We start from the raw sequence: 19,515 nt of genomic DNA on the forward strand, positions 1-19,515 counted from the left end.
CATTAACAAGTAAGATTGGATTCCTAAGGTTCAAAAGTGCTCCAGCACTCACTGCTGGAGCAAGATATTCAAGAGTGCTCAGCTCTCAATAAGGCATTTTAAAAAGAAGCCAAGTTTTCAGACAGATTTCAGCAGCAAGGAATTCCCAGTAAGAACACAGAGCTGCTGGGTGCTGAACAATTTTGGAAATCTTTATTTAGGTGCCTAAATGGGAGTTGCTGGGTGATGGATTCTTTTTTAAAATCTGGTGCTTAATGATCAGATGGAGAACAAATGCACTTGGGTCAATCACTCCAACAACTGCCATTAACTTGTCCAGTAAAAGGGCAACACATCGGTCAATCTCATTTATAAAAAAAAAAAGGGGGGGGAGGGGAAGGACGTGGACAAATGAGTGGTTTTGCAGACAAATTTGTTTATTTTGTGTGACACTGCTCACATTACACCAAACTCTCTATGACAACATTTTTACCTCAGAAAACCGGGACACATTTTCGTTACTGAGTACTGTAGAGCCAAACATATTGAGGTCTTGCAAATATATTCTGTATTGCCATGGTGCTTATGTCCTCTGGATATCTGCACTCCCATTGCAGTGTGATAAGAACCTGGAAGCATGTGCTACTTAGAAAATTCATGCTTAGGCACCTCACCTCTCACCCAAACTGACAGACTGGGAGGAAAGGATGGGTAAACGGAATAATAAACTTCCCATGAGCCCAAATATCATCCCTGTTTGTGGCGCCAAATATTTCTGAATATCATCCTGAAATTACTGATATTCTGCATTTTTGGTTAACCCATTCTTACCCCGAAAACTCTCTCTTTAGGAAAGTAGTTTTCAACTTGTGGTCCACAGACCCCCAGAGGTCCTCAGATTATGTCTAAGATTTCTGAAGAGATCTGCATCTCCATTCGAAATTTTGAAGGGGCCCACAAATGAAAAAAGGTTGAAAACTAGTGTTGTTGGACAGCCGAACTCCAGTCACAAAAGACCCCAAAAGACTCAAAACACCCCCGCCCCAAAGATCCTTTTTCCTTCAGATAGGGAGCAGATGGCCCATTCCTAGAATGGAAAAAAAAGTCTCAGGCTGCTGCTCTAAACACTTAGAGGTTTTACTGTCCCTATTCTATCAAGGCTTGGGCCTCCTCCCACTTGCCAGAGCCTCTTTCAGGACCGAAGGATCTAAGACACTGCCCCTTGAAGATTGAAGATGTGAGGAGCAGCCACTCAGCATCCCTAAATGTCTCAGCTGTTTCCTCTCTCACTCCTGCAACAGATAAAGCCTAGTGGAGAAAGGGAGCCCTGGGGCCTAGGAAAAAGGGGGTTGCAGAGGTGCCTGAGCTGTGGTGGATAATCAGATTAGATGCTGAGGTCTGGATATAGGATATCGCTTGAATATTAGAAACCATGACTCCAAAGGATTGCCTGTTTCCTCCCTCTAAACAAGATCACAGCAGAGGAAGCTCCTCCCTACATTGGTCCTGATCACATGAACTGCTAAGAGCCCACAACTTCCACAGAAGTCAGCAGCAGTTGAAGGCTGGGCCCAAACCAGCATCAAAAATGGGCCCTTAGCCAGTAAGTGCCTCTACAATTAGGTGACTTACGGCGGGAACAGGAGTCATCTCCAAATGCCCTTGCTTTTGTGGATTCCCAAGACCCTTAATACTGATTCAGTGTAAGCTTTTTAAATTTTATCACTAGCTTGGGGCATGTAACAGTGGCCAGAACGATGGGTCCTCTGGCAGAGAGCCAAGTGTGCTGTAATGACCAGTTACCATAAAGATAAATTAAAAACCTCTTAGCAGTTTTAACTCTAAATGTCTTTGCCTTTGTTGATCTGGCCACATTTCTTCATGTAATTTAATTTTTTGTGCATGAAAAGTTATAGCCATTTATGAGACATAACAACACCACTTTGATACTTAAAGGAGCACATTTTATTTCGAATCCTTTGAGCTATATATTATTTGCCAGGAACATAAAAGTCTTATAGCTCCATTTGTGAAAGAGGTATTAATTTTTGCAGGTTTTCCATAGAATTTGCTCATAAAGGCTGCAGAACGTACCATAAACAAACGAACAGCACACTTTATTTCTTCATTAAACCATACTTCACCCCTCAATAAACTAGCTGACCTCAGGATAGCCTATTAGAAATAGAATACATAATATTAAAGGGGAGAGAGTGGGGCCAGCTCTACATTCCACGGGGCCCTATCTGAAAATGCACGTGAGGCCACATTCAGCTCCCAACTCCCCAATAAAACTGGATCTTCTCCATATATTCACAACGCATACACCTCAAACACCTCCAGTTTGCTAGCAACCTACTCTGACTACGAAGAAACTCCACCGACTCTTATTGTAAAGATTTGTGATGGGACCTCCTTTTCCACTACATGGACCAGAAAACCAGAAAGTGTTGCCGAAGTTCAACTTTTCAACGGGGGAGGAGGGAAGGCAGGGAATTTAATCTCTGCAATGGCATGCTGGCCCTCAAGACATAAAGGGTCATGGGAATCTCAGTGGGCCTTCTAGTTGGCAAGATGGGTAAAATGTATGCTGTATGGGGTTCCTGGAAAAGGAGGGTGCTCTAGGATCACATAGGGGCACAGGCCTAGTGGTAGAAAAAACAATTATGAAAGAGAAATATTCCACTCCAGAAAATCAAACATACCAAGAGGGGAGGTAACTCCCATTTGTGCTGGCTTTCTTTTGTCCAAATAATAGTCAAATAAGTATCAATTACTGTATTATAGAAATCCGATCAGCCTGCCCAAATTTCCCAAGAGTTAATCCTCAAATAGTCTGCTGAATCACTGTTTTTAAACTGTTGGGATAAATTATCTCTCCAGTCTGACAGGTAGGAACCGTCTTGTTAGTGCTGCTAATCAAAGCTTGCCTCAGAATGATGTTTAGACTTGTTAACAATAAAAAGGAGCAGCTAATGGATATATACACAAGACTTAGAAACCATCAAATCAATTCAACAGGCCTTAGATGAAATCCAGCCCCTTTTTCCTCAGTGACAGAGGAGACAAGGTGCAGGAGACGAGGCAGGATTGCTGGAGTCCATATGTGGGGTTCAAATCCCCTCTCTTCTATTCTAATATTGCTCATTTGCTTTGGTTTTGAGCAGCCAGCACCATATTAGTCAGAGGTGCTCTCTATGTTGTTTCATGTGGATGTATTTGGGGGGTGGGGAAATGCAGGTCCTATGTGCCCTGCCATGGAGGGGAAGAGGAAAGGAATGAGGAGCATACCAGTGGACCCACCATATATAGATCCACCAGCCTTTACCCTTCACATGGAAGGTGTGTAAAAGCAGCCGGGGCTGCTGAGGTCTCAGGGACGCACTAGTGGCTGTGGCACTTTCCCGCTGCTTTACACGCTGTGATTGGCCCACAATGCCAGACTCCACTGGTCACCTGTTACATTTTCAAACAAGCACTTTTGTGCTTTCTCCCATGCTGCCCCTCATGCCTAGGAAAAGCTCTCCAACATCTACAAAACTAACCCATTACCCTCCTTCAAAACCATCTGCTGCAATGCCTACAAAAAACTGGACACTGGTTAGGCCACGGCTGCACTGACACCAAAGCCTCTCCTACTGCTCAATGTTGTCTCGCTGCTTCCTTGCGCTCCTGTCAGTCTGTCTGAATCGACCTCCTCTCCTCCTATACTTCGACTGTAAGCTCTTCGGTGCAAAGACCATTTACTGTACGGTGTTTGTACAGCACTGAGCAAAACAGATGCCTGGTTCATGAGGGGGCTCCTGGGCACTACGGTTTAGCAAACAATAATAAGTAATTACACTGGTTTTCTTTGTTCCTGCTCTTTTGGGATCAGATGGGAAAAATTTCTCCCTATTGACCTAGGACAGATTCAGATGAGTGATGCAGAGGTGGCACGCCTTGTGCGACAGACCCTGTCATAACATTTCTTCCCAGATCTGGACCTTAGCGTCCAAAATATGAGTATTAGCATGAAAACCTCCAAGCTTAGTTACCAGCTTGGACCTGGTATTGCTGCCACCAGCCAGGAATTATACAGTGCCTAGCTCACTGTGGTCTCCCAAAACCTTCCCAGGGGACCCCAAGACCCAGATTCCTTGAGTCTCACCACAAGGGAAATAACCCACTTCCCTTCTCCCTCTTCCCCTCCAGGTGTTCCCTCCCTGGGTTCCTGGAGAGATATACAGATTCAAGCTCCGTGAATCTAAACAAAGGGATTCCACTCTCCCTGCTTCAAGTCCTTGAAACACAAATACTGAGAGATCAAATCTCACTCTCCTCTCACCCACAGGGTATGCAAAGTCAGGCTTAGTAAATCTAACACAAAGAGATTTTCCCCTTGACTTCTTCCTCCCACCAATTCCCTGGTGAGCTGCAGACTCAATTCCCTGGAGTCCCCACTAAAGAAAAACTCCAACAGGTCTTAAAAAGAAAGCTTTATATAAAAGAAAGAAAAAGGACATAAAAATGGTCTCTCTGTATTAAGGTGACAATATACAGGGTCAATTGCTTAAAGGAAAAAATGAATGAACAGCCTCACCCAAAAAGAATACAATTTAACACATTCCAGCAACTACACACATGTAAATACAAAAAAAACAATATAAACCTATTGTCTTACTATCCTTGTACTTACAACTTGGAAACAGAAGATTAGAAAGCCTGGAGATAGAAAAATCACTCTCAGAGCCAAGAGGGTCACCGAACCAAGACAAAAAACAAAGAACTCACACCCAAACTTCCCTCCACACAGATTTGAAAAAGTCTTGTTTCCTGATTGGTCCTCTGGTCAGGTGTTTTTTGTTACCCCTTTCCAGGTGAAAGAGACATTAACCCTTAGCTATCTGTTTATGACAGACCCAAACCAGTGGGGTACAGGAGTCTGGAAGACGGCAAATATACTGGTCACTGGATGAGTAGTTTTCTGTTCCCTGAACGACCAGAGCAGCAGCTGCACTAGAGTAATCAGGAACCTGCTAGAACCAATTAAGGCAGACAGGCTGATTAGAACACCTGCAGCCAAAGGCAGGCTAATCAGGGCACCTGGGTTTAAAAAGGAGCTCACTCCAGTCAGGGAGGGGGGAGCCAGAGGAGAGAAAGTGTGTGTGAAGAGCTGAGAGCAAGAGGCGCAAGGAGCTGAGAGTGAGAGGGTGTGCTGCTGGAGGACTAAGGAGTACGAGGGTTATGAGACACTAGGACGAAGGTCCTGTGGTGAGACTAAAGAAGGTGTTTGGACGAGGCCATGGGGAAGTAGCCCAGGGAGTTGCAGCTGCCATGCAGCTGTTACAGGAGGCACTATAGACAGCTACAATCCACAAGGCCCTGGGCTGGAACCCAGAGTAGAGGGTGGGCCCCCCAAACCTCCCAACTGCTGATCAGACACAGGAGGAGTTGACCCAGACTGTGGGGAAGATCACTGAGGTGAGCAAATCTGCCAAATAAGCACAGGACCCACCAAGGTAGAGGAGGAACTTTGTCACACTTGTCTGTCATCAAATTCTTGGGCTAGTCAGTCCCTCTTAGAAATCAATATTAATTAATGAGATAAAATTTAACTGCTATTCTCTACAGTCAAATAGATTCTATTTCATATTCTTATGCTAATTTAGAGTTTCCACCTTGGATTTACAACAGAGTTAAAAAAAAAAAAACCACAGAGCAGTACACCTTTTCCATTTGGTCACACCTCTTCTCAAAACCTACTATCACAGAATCTGTAAATCAGTTTCCAACTGGGTGTAGTCACTGTCAAAACCTTGCATCAAGTGAAGAATCAATTTAAGATCAAGCAATGTAAATGTACAATAAGGTAGTGACTGAATTTATAATCCAGGGCAAACACCCACTGTACTCTTATCTTGCATTAGAGCTGCAGGATTGAACCTATAGACAATGCTAAAATTTAAAACATTTATTTATGTTGTTAAATCATCAGTTTCAGGTATCAAAGTTGGCATTTCAGTGCTGTGCCACAGCTGGGGTTTAGTGCTACAGTCAAAAGCTCTAAGCTTTAATCACGAACCATGCATTCTCACAGCATTACAGCCATAGCCTAGACATTTGTGATTAGTGACTGGGTGGATTAAACAAAACCTTTAAAGATCTCAAAAACTAATGATTAGCCCTCCCCCCCAAAATAAAACCTAACAATTGCATAAGAGACCTTTATTTATCCAGTTTTTAATATTTAGCTTTTTTTTTTAAAAAAAGATGAACATAAGGCTCAAATTTTGCAGTCCATGTAGGCATAGCCCTGAGTGAGGAGTTGTGCAAAGCCACACATCCCTAGGGGTAACATGGTGTATCAAGCGTGCCTCCAAAGCAAAACCCTGTCTCTGCCTGCATGGGGGGTGCACAGACTGCAGAAACCCTGTACAGCTCTGTGTGGAGGGGGAATCATGGTCATCCCCCTGCCCCTTTGAGAAGGATGTGAGCTCCCATGGATGCAGAGAAGGAGCAGTACCTGCACTCCCATGAGTTTAGGATCTGGGATTGTCTCTGTCCCTTGCTATTGGCACCAGAGATCTTCCACTGTTAATAAGGGCAAGGAACAATCCATCCTTTAAATGTTTACATACTATTAATGTATGATCAAACAAACTCTTACTGAAAAATCAATGTGGTGTTTTCTGAAGTCAAGCTGCCAACATATCTTCCTATAACCATGAAATGCAGATTGGGCTGTTTTCTAGTGTGATGCTGACTTTTTTTAATTTAATAAGTTAAGAAATGGGTATTATAAATTCAAAGTGAGAATTAAAAGTCAGGGCAGGTAGCGATAAAGACAGACAGATGAATCCAGACACTTCAGTTTTATAACAGGCAGAGAGTGAAGATGTATAAAGGGGAATGGAACCCCTAAAAATAATTACTACAGGTTATAAATCACAACATAACTGTGTTGGTGGTTTAGCCTCATGATAGCACTTCTCTACAGGAGGGCTCGGCTCATTTCTTGGGGCCTGATTCTCTGATGCCCTGCATCTTGCAAAGTCACCAGTGCAAAGTAAGTGTAAAATACTAAATCAGAACAGCTCATTTTTCCATTGGTGCAAATGGCTGCACAAGGTGCAGGGTAATGGGGAACAGGGTCCATGGTTTCCTTTTCCCTGGGGTAAAAAGGAGTGAGTGTGTCATGGTGATAGCATGCTCAGCCCATGTAGGCGTTTTCCAGTAGCCCTTCCATAAGCAGGACTCCCAATAGCATCAAACCAATACTATAGCTATAAGGGCTTGTCTTCTTGGCTGCTGAAATTGATGCAGTGGGTGTCAATTTTGCAGGTCTTCACTAGACCCACTAAAATTGACGGCAGAGCATTCTCTGGTTGACCCCGATACTCCACCTCTCCAAGAGGAGTTAGGTAAGTTGACCAGAGTGTCTCCTGTCAATGCAGCACAGTGAAGACACCAGAGTAAGTCGACGTAAGCTACATAGTTGGAGTGGTGTAACTTAGGTCAACTTACCTCGGTAGTGAAGACAAGCCCTAAGACTGGGCGTAGAAAGGAGGAGTAAGTGCTCAACAGCAATCCTTCCAGCCAACTAGGAAGCTGTACTGATGGACTTTGATGAAATTCTGTCAGTTCCTCCATGGTTGCAAGGATGGAGGTTGTTCCCTTACATGGACCTCTAAGGGTGGAAAAAGAGGGTTGGGATGGAAAAAGTGGGGATGTTCAGGTATCTGACTAAGACACAGAATCATGAGGAAAAAATAAAAAGAAAGAAAGAGCAGCTATTCCACTGCTTCTGGGCCATTACTTCCTGTCTTTGCAATGCATATTTACAGACTCCTTAATGTTCAAGATATACTACTGACATGATTCATCAGAATACAGTCTATCATGTCACAACCTAGCTAGTGATTTTTTGATCCTGAGTTTTAGGATATGAACTGAACAATTTACATCAGCTGAGGACCTAGCACCTGGATCCAATTCATTCATTCATCAGAAAGCTACAGCAAGAAACCAACTTATGGAGAAGTTATAAATAGTTGACATTTCAGCCACAACAGCTGTTTTTTGAATGTCAACAACAACTACAATACCTGGAACGGCTTACTACTTTTCCCTTTTCCATTTTAATCTTTGCTAAAGTTAACAATGATTGTTTGGGTTTTTTTTTAAAAAGCACTTTCCTTTTCTGCTGCACTAAGATCTTCAGAGATGCAGCCATCAGAACGTGGCCCTTGAGAATACTCAATGGCCAGTGATAAATCACTCTCGGAATGCATCCCCGCAATATATGCACCCTGAGGGTCTAATTTTGTCCATGCCAAAAGCATGTACATCCACAGAGCAAAATGCAGAGCTGTCTGGAGCACACCAGGTTACACAAAGGGTAAAGGACTTTCCACATTCAGTACCACTCTGCACATCAATAGTGAGACTAATGTGCAGCTCACATCCTTTTGGATACGTAAGTTAGAAATGGGGTAGACACCCACTCAGGGGCGGCTCTATGTTTTTTGCTGCCCCAATCATGGTAGTCAGGCAGCCTTTGGCGACAGCAGCTCTGTGGGTGATCTGCCGGTTCCGCGCCTTCGGCAGACCCGCCGCCGAATTGCTGCCGAACCCATGGGAGCAGCGGACCTCCCACAGAAACGCCACTGAAGGCTGCCTGACTGCCACCCTCATGGCAACCAGCATACCACACACACACCCTCCCCGGCTTCCCGCCCCAAGCATGCGATTGCTGCGCTGGTGCCTGGAGCCGCCCCTGCACCCACTGGAGACAAGGCATGGTCAACCCGAAAAAATGCAGTCTCATCTTCTAGAAATGGCTGCGTGCGATGTCCAGCAAGTCTCTCAAGCTATTCGAGCCTAAGAATAACTCTCTCTACACAGCAAGATTTTATTGCAAATATCCAGGCCATGCAAGCACACCCAAATGACCCTGCAGGATGCACCTAAGGATGCAGAACAGACTGACACCAGTTCAAACTGGCAAGGAACTCTCTCAGATTCCTAGCCACTTGACTAGCAGGGGAGGGAAGAGTAGGGGTCATGTCCAAACAAACACCATTAAGAAGTCAGTCCTTTTTGAGGCGGTGCTAATCCCCCACACAGAGGTTCACTGTTACACCCACAGTCCATCTGCAGTGCTCAGACTTACATCTGTGGAAATAACTACATCCAAGGAGGAAATTAAGAAGGGTCAGCACAGACAAAGGTGGAGGCTGCCCACAGGGACCAAAACACTTAGTCAAGCACCTTCTTGCTGAAAAAGTGGAGATAAAGATAGAGGAAACGGCATGGGACACATTACTACAGACAGTGCTGCATCCAGTGAACCAGCCTAGATGTTGTGCATAGATTTAATTCAATGAAATAGGTGTGGAGGGGGAAAAATCCACTTATGTTTGATCCTCTCCACCGACTTTCACTGTTCTCTAAATAGCACTACACTGAAGTGTACTATATCAGAGAATCATAGAATATCAGGGTTGGAAGGGACCTTAGGAGGTCATCTAGTCCAACCCCCTGCTCAAAGCAGGGCCAATCCCCAACTAAATCATCCCAGCCAGGGCTTTGTCAAGCCTGACCTTAAAGACCTCAAAGGATGGAGATTTCACCACATCCCTAGGTAACCCATTCCAGTGCTTCACCACTCTGAGTGAAAAAGTTTTTTCTAATATCCAACCTAAACCTCCCCCACTGCAACTTGAGACCATTACTCCTTGTTCTGTCATCTGGTACCACTGAGAACAGTCTAGATCCATCCTCTTTGGAACCTCCTTTTAGGTAGTTGAAAGCAGCTATCAAATCCCCCCTCATTCTTCTCTTCTGCAGACTAAATAGTCCCAGTTCCCTGATATATGTATCATCAGTACCTGTTATTCCCACAGATTTTATTCGTATCTTTCAGTGCTCTAACTCCTGACTTTCTGATCTTAGTTATATTGGGGTAGCTCTGGATTTTCACAGATTTGCTCTGGATTTACATCAGCATAACAGAGCAGAATCTGACCCTCTGTGTTCAATAAATAACTTTTCTTCCTCCAGAATAGCCTGAAACACATTCAGTCAATGGGAGGGAGAAAATAGAATTTGTGAAACAGAGCCATGGGTGATGATGGTGAGTAAAGACAATGAGTGGAGGGGGACCCCAGGTTTACAGACGTGCACAGAGATCAGACTGATCTAAAATCAGAGATCTGAGTCACAGAGTCTGCAGGAGCTGGGCAAAGTGCGGATTTAGAAACAAAAAACGTTGTTCCTTAGGGCCATTTCTAGAAGTGAGTTTGCAATGCGACACGTCAGCAAAAACAGACAATTCAAATTGCGGCCACAAGTCACAGATAATCGTCCCTTTCTGTAAAGCTCTGATGCGACTTCACCTAGAATATAGCATTCTGTACAGAGCACAGCATTCTGTGAAAGACTGTGACAAACAGGAGGCAGTTAAGAGAAGAGTAACACCAGAGACTGAGGAAAGATTAAAAGAACTAAATATGTATTGCTTGGCTCAGAGATGACAAAAGGGGGAAACATGATAACAGTCTATAAATATTTGAAGAGTATAAACATCAAGGGGGAAGAGGAATTGTTTAGGGTGTGACACAGACCGCATATATAATCTAATAAAATTAAGAACAGGAAAATTTAACTCTGACAGTGAGGCTGTGAAACACACTTCCTCAGGGAGGTGTGAAAGCCCTATTGTTTAGGGCATTTAAATTCTGACCTAGCCAAAATACAAGGAAGTGTTCACTAGGGAACAATCCTGCATCAGCAGGAAGACGGACAGGATGGCTAATAGTCATAGTATCATAAAAGGAGCAGATGGAAAAGACTTAACAGCTGCCAGCGCAGCACCTCATCTAACAGTGGACAAGCATCTTCCTCACTGACTGGTGAATGCCTGTGCTATACATGCGCAACGGCTTGCACCATACCCAGAAAACTACTACTCCCTCCACTTGTTTGGAGCTGACAGTTCCAAATCAGGTTCCAGGCTTCAGGGTATGTCTATTCTACTCACCGGATCCAGGGCCACCGGGGGAGGGGGGCAAGTGGGGCAATTTGCCCCAGGCCCCGAGCCCCGCGAGATCTGTCTGAGAATCCCTTCTCTGGCTAGAGGCGCCTTTTTAATTTTTACTCACCCAGCGGCGGTCCGGGTCTTCGGCAGCACTTCGGCGGCAGGTCCTTTAGAGCTGCCAAAGACGCGGTGCGAGTGAAGGACCCGCTGCCGAAGACTCGGAGCACCGCCCAGTGAGCACAAGCCTTTTTATGTCCGCTCCCCCCCTTTGCCCCAGGCTCCCTGAACCTCTGGGCGGCCCTGGCCAGATCAGTGGGCAGCGATCAATCCAGTGAGAGTCAATTCATTGCCTATAGCAATAAATCGACTCCCGAGCGCTCTCCTGTTGACTCCTGTACTCCACCGCCACAAGAGGCACAGACAGAGTCAACGGGGGAGTGGCAGCAATCGACTCACTGCAGTGAAGACACCCTGGTGAGTAGGTCTAAGTATGTCGACTTCACCTACATTATTCACGTAGCTGAAGTTGCGTAACTTAGATTGATACTCTCCCCCCCGCCCCATGTAGACCAGGCCTCAGTATCCCATGTGACACTCTATCAGTCTAAAAGTTATTTTAAATTGATCATTTTTATGCATTCTGAAATCATCCACTGTCCACATAGCTGGATGGATGGATGTATAGACAGATCAAAGGCATATAGCATAAATTCCTTCCTTCCCAAATAGTGAATAATGCATTTTAATAAAAACTTTTCACTGTTTTTTCTCACCTCCATCCTGAAATTTGCTTAGTCTTTCGAAGTATGACGACATAGGACCCTGAACAATATCTAGAATAGCCAGCAGTGTCCTGGTCAGTCTGAGCAGCTCACTAAAACTATAGAAACCAAAGTATATGAGATTTCGAGCCAGATGCACCACCTGCAGGAAAAGAAAAAATCATCACGATGAAGACAACCTCTACAACATTAGTGGTGTTGAACTATACAATACAGTTATATTTTGTCCTGTCCTTTTGTCTTTCGCACAGACTATTGGCCTGATTCAAGGCCCAATGAATTCAATAGGAATCTTTCCGTTGATGGGCTCAAGACCAGGCCCCTAATTGTCAAATGTTTTTCAGAGTTAGATAATGCAATTACGTGGTTATATGAAAGCAGGAGAGAAAACAGCATGAGGTTTAGGCAGAGCTGGGGGGAAGATAGAGTTTCATCTGAGAAAAGAAATGAGAAGGAAAGTCTATGAGGCAGAGAGATGCCAGAAGGCTGTTCCAGATGGCAACAGCTGCAGTGAAGAAGCATCTTGAAACAACAGCAGTCAGACTGTGGTAAGGTAAATATAGAGTGGAGGCAGTGCTGCATGGCCAGAGGTAGTTTAAGCTAGGGCTGCTGTAGAAGACTCAATCCTATGTAACCTCTCTTCTGTCAGATGTGCTGGACCGTAATAAAGGACAGATGTTGTGCAATACATGTCCTTTATTATCACATCCAACACAGAATATAGCACCTTTCACCCCAAGGATCTCAAACCTCTTACCTAACACAGAGTGTATTTATACACCCCTCCCACACACAAATCACTTCATTTGCTACTGAAATGCAGCCACCTCTGGTATGGTGAGGAACTGCAGCTGTTTAACAGCACACAGCAACACTACAGTATACAAAACAAAAAAGTGGGAAGCTGTAGCGGGGTGACCACCCACTCCAGCCTGAAAGGGGTTCGAAAAGCCCTGCAGAGGGCTGGGGCTGGGCAAGGTAAAACTCTGGCTGATTTGGGGAAGTGGCTGCAGCTGGGGCCACGCCCCAAACTGAGCAACAGGGACTTATAAGAAGGCCAGGGAAGCCAGAAGGAGGAGTCTCCCTCTGCCTGTAGAGGGAGAAGGGCCTGGTTGCTGGGAGCTAGAGACAAAGTACCTGAGTGGAGTAGGGCTGGGGACAGGCTGAGGAGCTGGGGTGCTCCAACCTGGAAAGCCCCAGGCTGCGGCCTAGCATTGGGCTAAAAGGTACTGGGGGTGGATGGGGGTTCCCCAGAGAGGGGAGACCCTAAGACTGAGGGGTTACTGCCAGGGGGCCGCACCCCAGGTAAAAGGGCACTGGGGTCCAGGGAGGGACATGGGGGCCAGAGGACAGGCGGATCACCGGCCTGCAGAGGGCACTCCAGAGCTGGAATAAGATAATTCCCAGGAGTCACCAGCAGGAGGTGCCGCAGGGGTGAGTCAGCCCATCTACAGAAGCAAAAAGAGTGGAATTAGGGAAGTGGCTATTAAGAGATTTCTTAAAGAACATTCTACAGTAGAACCTCAGAGTTATGAATCAACCACACCCCTCATTTGGAATTGGAAGCATGCTGGAAAGTTATTTTTTTAAAAGAGGTTTGACAAGGTAAGGAAACTGTTTCTGTGCTTGTTTCGTTTAAATCAGGGGTTCTCAAACTGGGGGGTCGGGACCCCTCACAGGGTTGTGAGGTTATTACATGGCGGGTCGCAAGCGGTCAACCTCCAACCCAAACCCCGCTTTGCCTCCAGCATTTACAGTGGTGTTATAAATTAAGAACACTTTTTTATATATTTAAGGGGAGGTTGCATTCAGTGGCTTGCTATGTGAAAGGGGTCACCGGTACACAAGTTTGAGAACCACCGATTTAAATTAAGATGGTTAAAAACAGCATTTATCTTCTGCATAGTAATGTTTCAAAGCTGCATTAAAATCAATTTTCAGTTGTAAACCTTTGAAAGAACAACCATAATATTTTGTTCAGAGTTACGAACAACTTCCATTCCTGAGGTAGTCATAACTCAGGAGGTTCTACTCACAATGGTTCTCAAACTTTTGTACTGGTGACCCATTTCACATAGCAAGCCTCTGAGTGCGTCTTCCACCCCTTATAAATAAATATATAAAAATGTGTTTTTTAAACACCATTATAAATGCTGGAGGCAAAGCAGGGTTTGGGGTGGAATCTGACGGACCGCGATCCCCCATATAACCACCTCACAAACCCCTGTTCTACTGTATAATCAAATATGTTCTAAACTTTTCTTTTCAAAGGAGAACCTGGTTAATACAGCTAACAGTTATGCTCTACTGCTTCACTGTTTGATTCAAGGGGTACAATAAATTGTGACAAAGCTAAGTGAAAAGTACCTCAAATGTAAGTTTGTTTTTCTCTTTGTCCCCAAAAGGAAATGGCTGATTTACAACTTCTTTCAAGTACTCTTCTACAAATTCCATGGTCAAAGCAAATTTCCTCTTCATGTCATTTCTCGAGGAGTCTGTGAAAGAATCATACCTACCAGGCAAAACACAGACAGAAGCAAAGTTAACCTCTTCCACGGATACGATGAGCTGTAATGTAAAAAAAAAAATAACCAAATCCCCCAACTACTCAGGATGCTTTAAACTTATTTTAAGTTCTTTTGTATAGGAAAGGGCTAGATTGCAGTTAGTCCTGCTTGTGTGCACTGGAGTGGCAGGCAAAGGATGCAAACAAATCTTCCCTCCACTTGTGGCACAGGTCTAGGGGGACTCAACACCAGTGGTGATAGCAGAAAAGATGGTAAGAAGTTAAGTCCATGATCAACTCCCCTTTTTGCACAATGCAGCCCCCCTCCTCTCCCCTCACCCGAAAGGAAGGGAAGAAGGAGCAGAAACTGCACCCTGTGAAAGCCTGCAGCAGTATTTGCTGCACTGTGCCACATGCCTCCCAGAACTACTGTGCCTGCCTCATACACAAAGGCCCCAGTGCATCAAAGCTATCAAGCAGGTGAGAGTTCCCACTGAAGTAAGTTGAGCTCCTCCCATACTTAAAACGAAGCATGTGCTTAAGCGCTTTCCTGGATTGAGGCTGCTGCCTCTGAACTGCTTCAGCTGACTGCAGGTTGTGGCTTTAAAGCCACCATGAAGCTCTAATTGTAAAATTAAGGTTCAGCCTAATGACGGTGTAATATTTAAGTGAATGTAATGGCTTCACACTTTGCAGTTCCCAGGAAAAGGCCATTCCATCTCCCTTATCATAATGCATTTTAAAACACGCATTTACAAATAAAGTGACCCTTTTAAACCTCCAAGATTAATAGCGCCTAATGGTTTGTGTTTTGAAGCAAAATATCTGTTCGTGTGTGTTACATTAAAATTACAGCCACTTACAATTTTATTCTGAGTAGGTTTGATCCATTTAAAATGCTTTGGGGTGTGTGTTTGTTTTTTTTAAACTTACTCATGGATTGTGATCTTGGTAGGAATTTCAGTCCACAGTCTGGCATATCTAACAGGTACTACTGACTCCTGAGGATCTCTGTCAACGTGCATATGCAGCATAAGACGGCAAAAAGAAGCCCGGAGGTCATAAGGAAGGCTTTCATCAGACATACATCGTAGGATCAAGTCTACTGAGAGCTGTGTTGAAATCTGGTTTATGGCCAGATACTGACGATCCAGGCACATCCTTGCAAAGAGGTTTAATTGGTACCTTAAAGGTAATAAAAATAACGGTACACTTTCAGTAGTACCTTAGATTTCTTTGAATGGCACAGAGCAACGTACCTGAGAATATACTCTCAGGAGCCTGAACTATGCCATTCCAATGTAACATAATGAAAATAATACAGCCCCTTCGTTAGCAAAGCAGCTGACTTGCCATTACAAACATTAGTATTGGGCTCCCTGTCCCCATTGATTTTTATGCCCAACTCACACTGGCGTTCAAAGGAAGTCTCACACACACACACACACACACACACACACACACCAGCAGTTGTTGGATAAAACCCTTGAACTATTCACTTTCAATACATTTAAGATTTTGTTTCATGCCCCTGCCTTCCAGTGCCTGGGACCTGGAAGTGCTGATAATGCTCATTTCTCTGTGCTTCTGGACAACAGCTCAGAGCACACCTGGTGTGCAAGAGTATACTAAAGTTGCTGTTGTGTAATCCCACTTGCTGGAGAAAGGGAGGAGCTGAAACCACAGCATTTTGAGAGCATAGGGATGCATCGAAGCCTCAACACTCTTTGGAAAATATTGGATAGGTTGTGATCCTTCCTACTTTAAAAAAAACAAACCCTTAGATCCAGTTTCTGAACACACTATAGATCTGACCTTGCTCCAATTTCACACAATGACAATTGATTTCAATAGGAGTAGCATCAGGTTCCCTGAATAGTAAAAAAAAAAATTGTTTTACCTGTAATAGGTAAGGACTTCTAAATCAGCCTTTGTGCCTTCCTTAGCCTCCTGGGCCAGATGTCTGATAGCTTTGCCATGTGGTTCCTTGTTGCTGTCAATCCAGTACAGCCAGACCTCCTCCTCATCAATATCCTCTGGGATGATGGAGCATTCCAAGGGATTGTCTATTTGCATTGAAACCAGCCTTCGAATAAATAATGCATACTGTAGCTACACATAAACCCTGTTACCAATGTGGTAAGAAAAGCAAGGTAACAATGACAAGTATGTTTCAGTTACAGCTGCTTACTTGGTTTGGATGAGGATGTCAGCATTTCCGGGACTCAGCATAAATTTACAGATGAGTTCCTGAGTTACCGGTATGGCAGTTGTGTTAGAAACGCACAGGTCTGATAGATAATCCAAGAATCTGGACAGGAAAAAAGCAAATATAACAAAATATTACACAGAAGCATCACAAAGGAAATCTGTTTACCTGTCTATCTTTGGTTTTTCTAGAGTGCCCATCTCTGAAATATTTGCCTCAAGGGAGCCCATAGTGCTAGAGTTATCTGAATAGAGGCTGTATTTAAACCTTGATCATTGTTTATTCATATTAATTACAACCTCTAACCACTGAAGAGGTGTAAGATCTTGAGATCAATCCTGAGCTGTGCTGAGCTCTCAATCCCTGCAGCTCAAGGGTGAGTGAGGCAAAGGTGACCCAAACAGCCCGTTGTAAAGGATGCTCCCCCCTAAAGGATGCTCTAAGATGTGCCAGTGGGGTTACTCCACTAAGGACTTCATCACTGGCCCAGGATCCAGAGGAGTGCTGTGCACTGTGGACCACCTATCCCACCCCAGTGCACCCGCCACTTATTGTCCCCTAATCTAAATACCAAGGATAGGGGAGTGATTGACAAACCAGGGGTGTAGCTGAGTTTATGCCATCCAAGGAATCCCCTATGCTGCAGTAATCTACAACTACCTGTTTAAGGCAACTTTAAATGCTTTCTGCCTCACAGTCACTTAGTGAGGACCAGGGATTGAACCCAACACCTCTATCTGAAAACATGAGCCTCTACCACCTGGACCAGGCCCATTTGCCTGAAGCCAGTAGCAGGTTTGTAAAACTCTCTATGTAGTCTTGCCACTAAAGGAGGAGAGATCGCCACATTTTGTTAGCATAGGTTACACCGGGGTAGTCAATAGGCAAACTGTGGATCAAATCCGGACTGCTAGATGCTTTTGAACAGACCTCAACATCGTTTTGTTTTGTTTTAATTCTTTTTTCTGGAATCTGGACTTTGACTATATCTTGACCAAGAAAAGTGGATCTTGACAAAAAAAATTGACTACCCCGGGTTACACTTTCGTTACCAAAAGCTTTCTGAACTCTAGAATGTTTGTGTTCGTAAAGTATTTTTGAATGAAAGTTCTAAATACAACAGTATATCATATTCAGGAACCAGTTCCTCCACCATTAAAATGAAGTTAATTACCTGATACTTGTTAAAATGGAAGTAACAGTGCATAGCAACATTACATAAGTTTATAGCAAAAACAAAAACAAAAAAAAAAAACCACATACACACACACACACACACACACACACACACACATCACTAAAGCTGATTGAAAATGCAGTGGAAATTTGAGTGGGCAGAAAGTAATTACTTAGGCTTGGCAGGTGGGAATCACATAGCCTGATTGTACGCTGAGGAAGGTAGGGGCGTGCATGCGTGTGTGTGCGTGCGCTCAGTTCTACATACCTCATCTTATGCAAACCAGGCCATGGAAGTCTATGGAACTGTCCAGATGAATCAATGCTGTGGTACAGGCCCTAACTGCTAACAGTGGGTCATCCTGAACTGTTTTGTAAGGTGTATTTTTAAAGTATGAACTGTTTTTGCACCTAGGGTATAAGCTCAAGTGAAGGTTTTGCATTCAAATAATAAATTCAGTCAATCAAATTAAGATCCTTCCTATTCCAAAAAGTGACAAGAAATCTTAAATAAACAAGGTCAATAGGACCCTTAACAAGGCACAGTTCCCTTCTAACAACGAACCAGGGAACTGGAATACCAATATGGCCTCCTCTTCTAATACTGACCAAGCCCAACATTGCTTAGCTTGGGGAATGTGAGGAGATCACAGCTTCAGGTGATATGGCTGCAGATATATGCAAAGTAATTACAGTGGTGCAATGCAACAGCCACCAGCAGTACTATAAATTGCTCCCATAAAAGTAATTTGGCCCTCAGTACAATGACTTCATATATTTACATTATTACTTTATATTTATATTTAGAAGTCATATTTGGAAAATAGGATACTTTTTTCATTAGACACTCCATTTATTTTACACTCAGACAGGAAGCAGTGGTGAAACCAAGAGAGTTGCTGGGATTTCTGCTCTCTCTAGGGCAGTGGTCCCCAATGTGGTGCCCGCGGGCGCCATGGTGCCCGCCGGGGCATCTTAATGCGCCCGCATCCTGACCCCTGGGACAGCACCCGCCAAAATGCCGCCGAATTTCAGCGGCATTTCGGCGGGGATGCCTCTCCATGACGACACTTGTCACCAACAAGTGATGTCATCGAGAGGTGTCGCCCCCAAATTTCAGAGGCGATGCCTCTCGCTGACGCCATTTGCCGTCGACAAGTGACGTCATCAAGAGGCGTAGCTCCCTAATTTCGGCAGGGACACCTCTCGACGATGTCGCTTGTCGACGGCAAGCAGCATCATCGGGAGGCGTCACCGCCGAAATTCGGCGGCATTTCGGCAGGTGCTTCACCACTGCAGTGGTCCTTCGGCTGGCGCCCGCCAGCCAAAAAGGTTGTGGACCACTGCTCTAGGGTAACAATTTATACACGATGTGGGTTGTTTTTTTTTCCCTCTGACAGGACTAAGAAAAATTTAAGCCATGAAAGAAAGATAACAAAATAGCAAATAGAAGGTAGATTCACAGTTGTTACAAGAATAAAAGAGTGTTAATACAGAAGAAAGGTATGTGGGCTACTTCAAACCTTGGCTCTCGATTCCTCCTGAGTAAGTTAACAAATGTCTCTATTTCTTTAGACGTGATGTGTTTCTCAAGTAGTTTTCTGTTGTTGTGCAACAAAGCTGTGATGGTGTCTTCTGCCAGAATATCATAACCAATCTGGGACTGCATGATGCAGAAGTTCTTAGCAATATATTCCTGAAAAATAAAAAAGCCTCAGGATGATCTGTTCAACAGAAAAAGTATCTTTCTTTTAGGATCAGCTCAATTGATCCTTCAAACTAATACTCAAAAACACAGATCTTATGAGTGGCATGAAGTGAAGTAAATCTGGGATCATTGAAT

At 44.2% G+C, this 19,515-nt stretch overlaps 1 protein-coding gene across 1 annotated transcript in view; it reads right to left on the reverse strand.

Annotated features, from left to right (window-relative positions):
* The window catches only part of ITPR2 (inositol 1,4,5-trisphosphate receptor type 2), a 366,766-nt gene that overhangs the window by 216,768 nt on the left and 130,483 nt on the right, over nucleotides 1-19,515 (reverse strand). Inside the window, exons 16-21 of the mRNA XM_050967887.1 lie at nucleotides 19,196-19,368; nucleotides 16,479-16,598; nucleotides 16,188-16,373; nucleotides 15,221-15,472; nucleotides 14,149-14,293; nucleotides 11,773-11,923 (exon numbers count right to left, since the gene is read on the reverse strand). Coding sequence (XP_050823844.1) covers nucleotides 11,773-11,923; nucleotides 14,149-14,293; nucleotides 15,221-15,472; nucleotides 16,188-16,373; nucleotides 16,479-16,598; nucleotides 19,196-19,368 — 1,027 coding nt within the window. The remainder of the gene's footprint in view (nucleotides 1-11,772; nucleotides 11,924-14,148; nucleotides 14,294-15,220; nucleotides 15,473-16,187; nucleotides 16,374-16,478; nucleotides 16,599-19,195; nucleotides 19,369-19,515) is intronic.

Source organism: Gopherus flavomarginatus, chromosome 1, assembly GCF_025201925.1.
Source record: "Gopherus flavomarginatus isolate rGopFla2 chromosome 1, rGopFla2.mat.asm, whole genome shotgun sequence".
NCBI classification, from domain to species: Eukaryota; Metazoa; Chordata; order Testudines; family Testudinidae; genus Gopherus; species Gopherus flavomarginatus.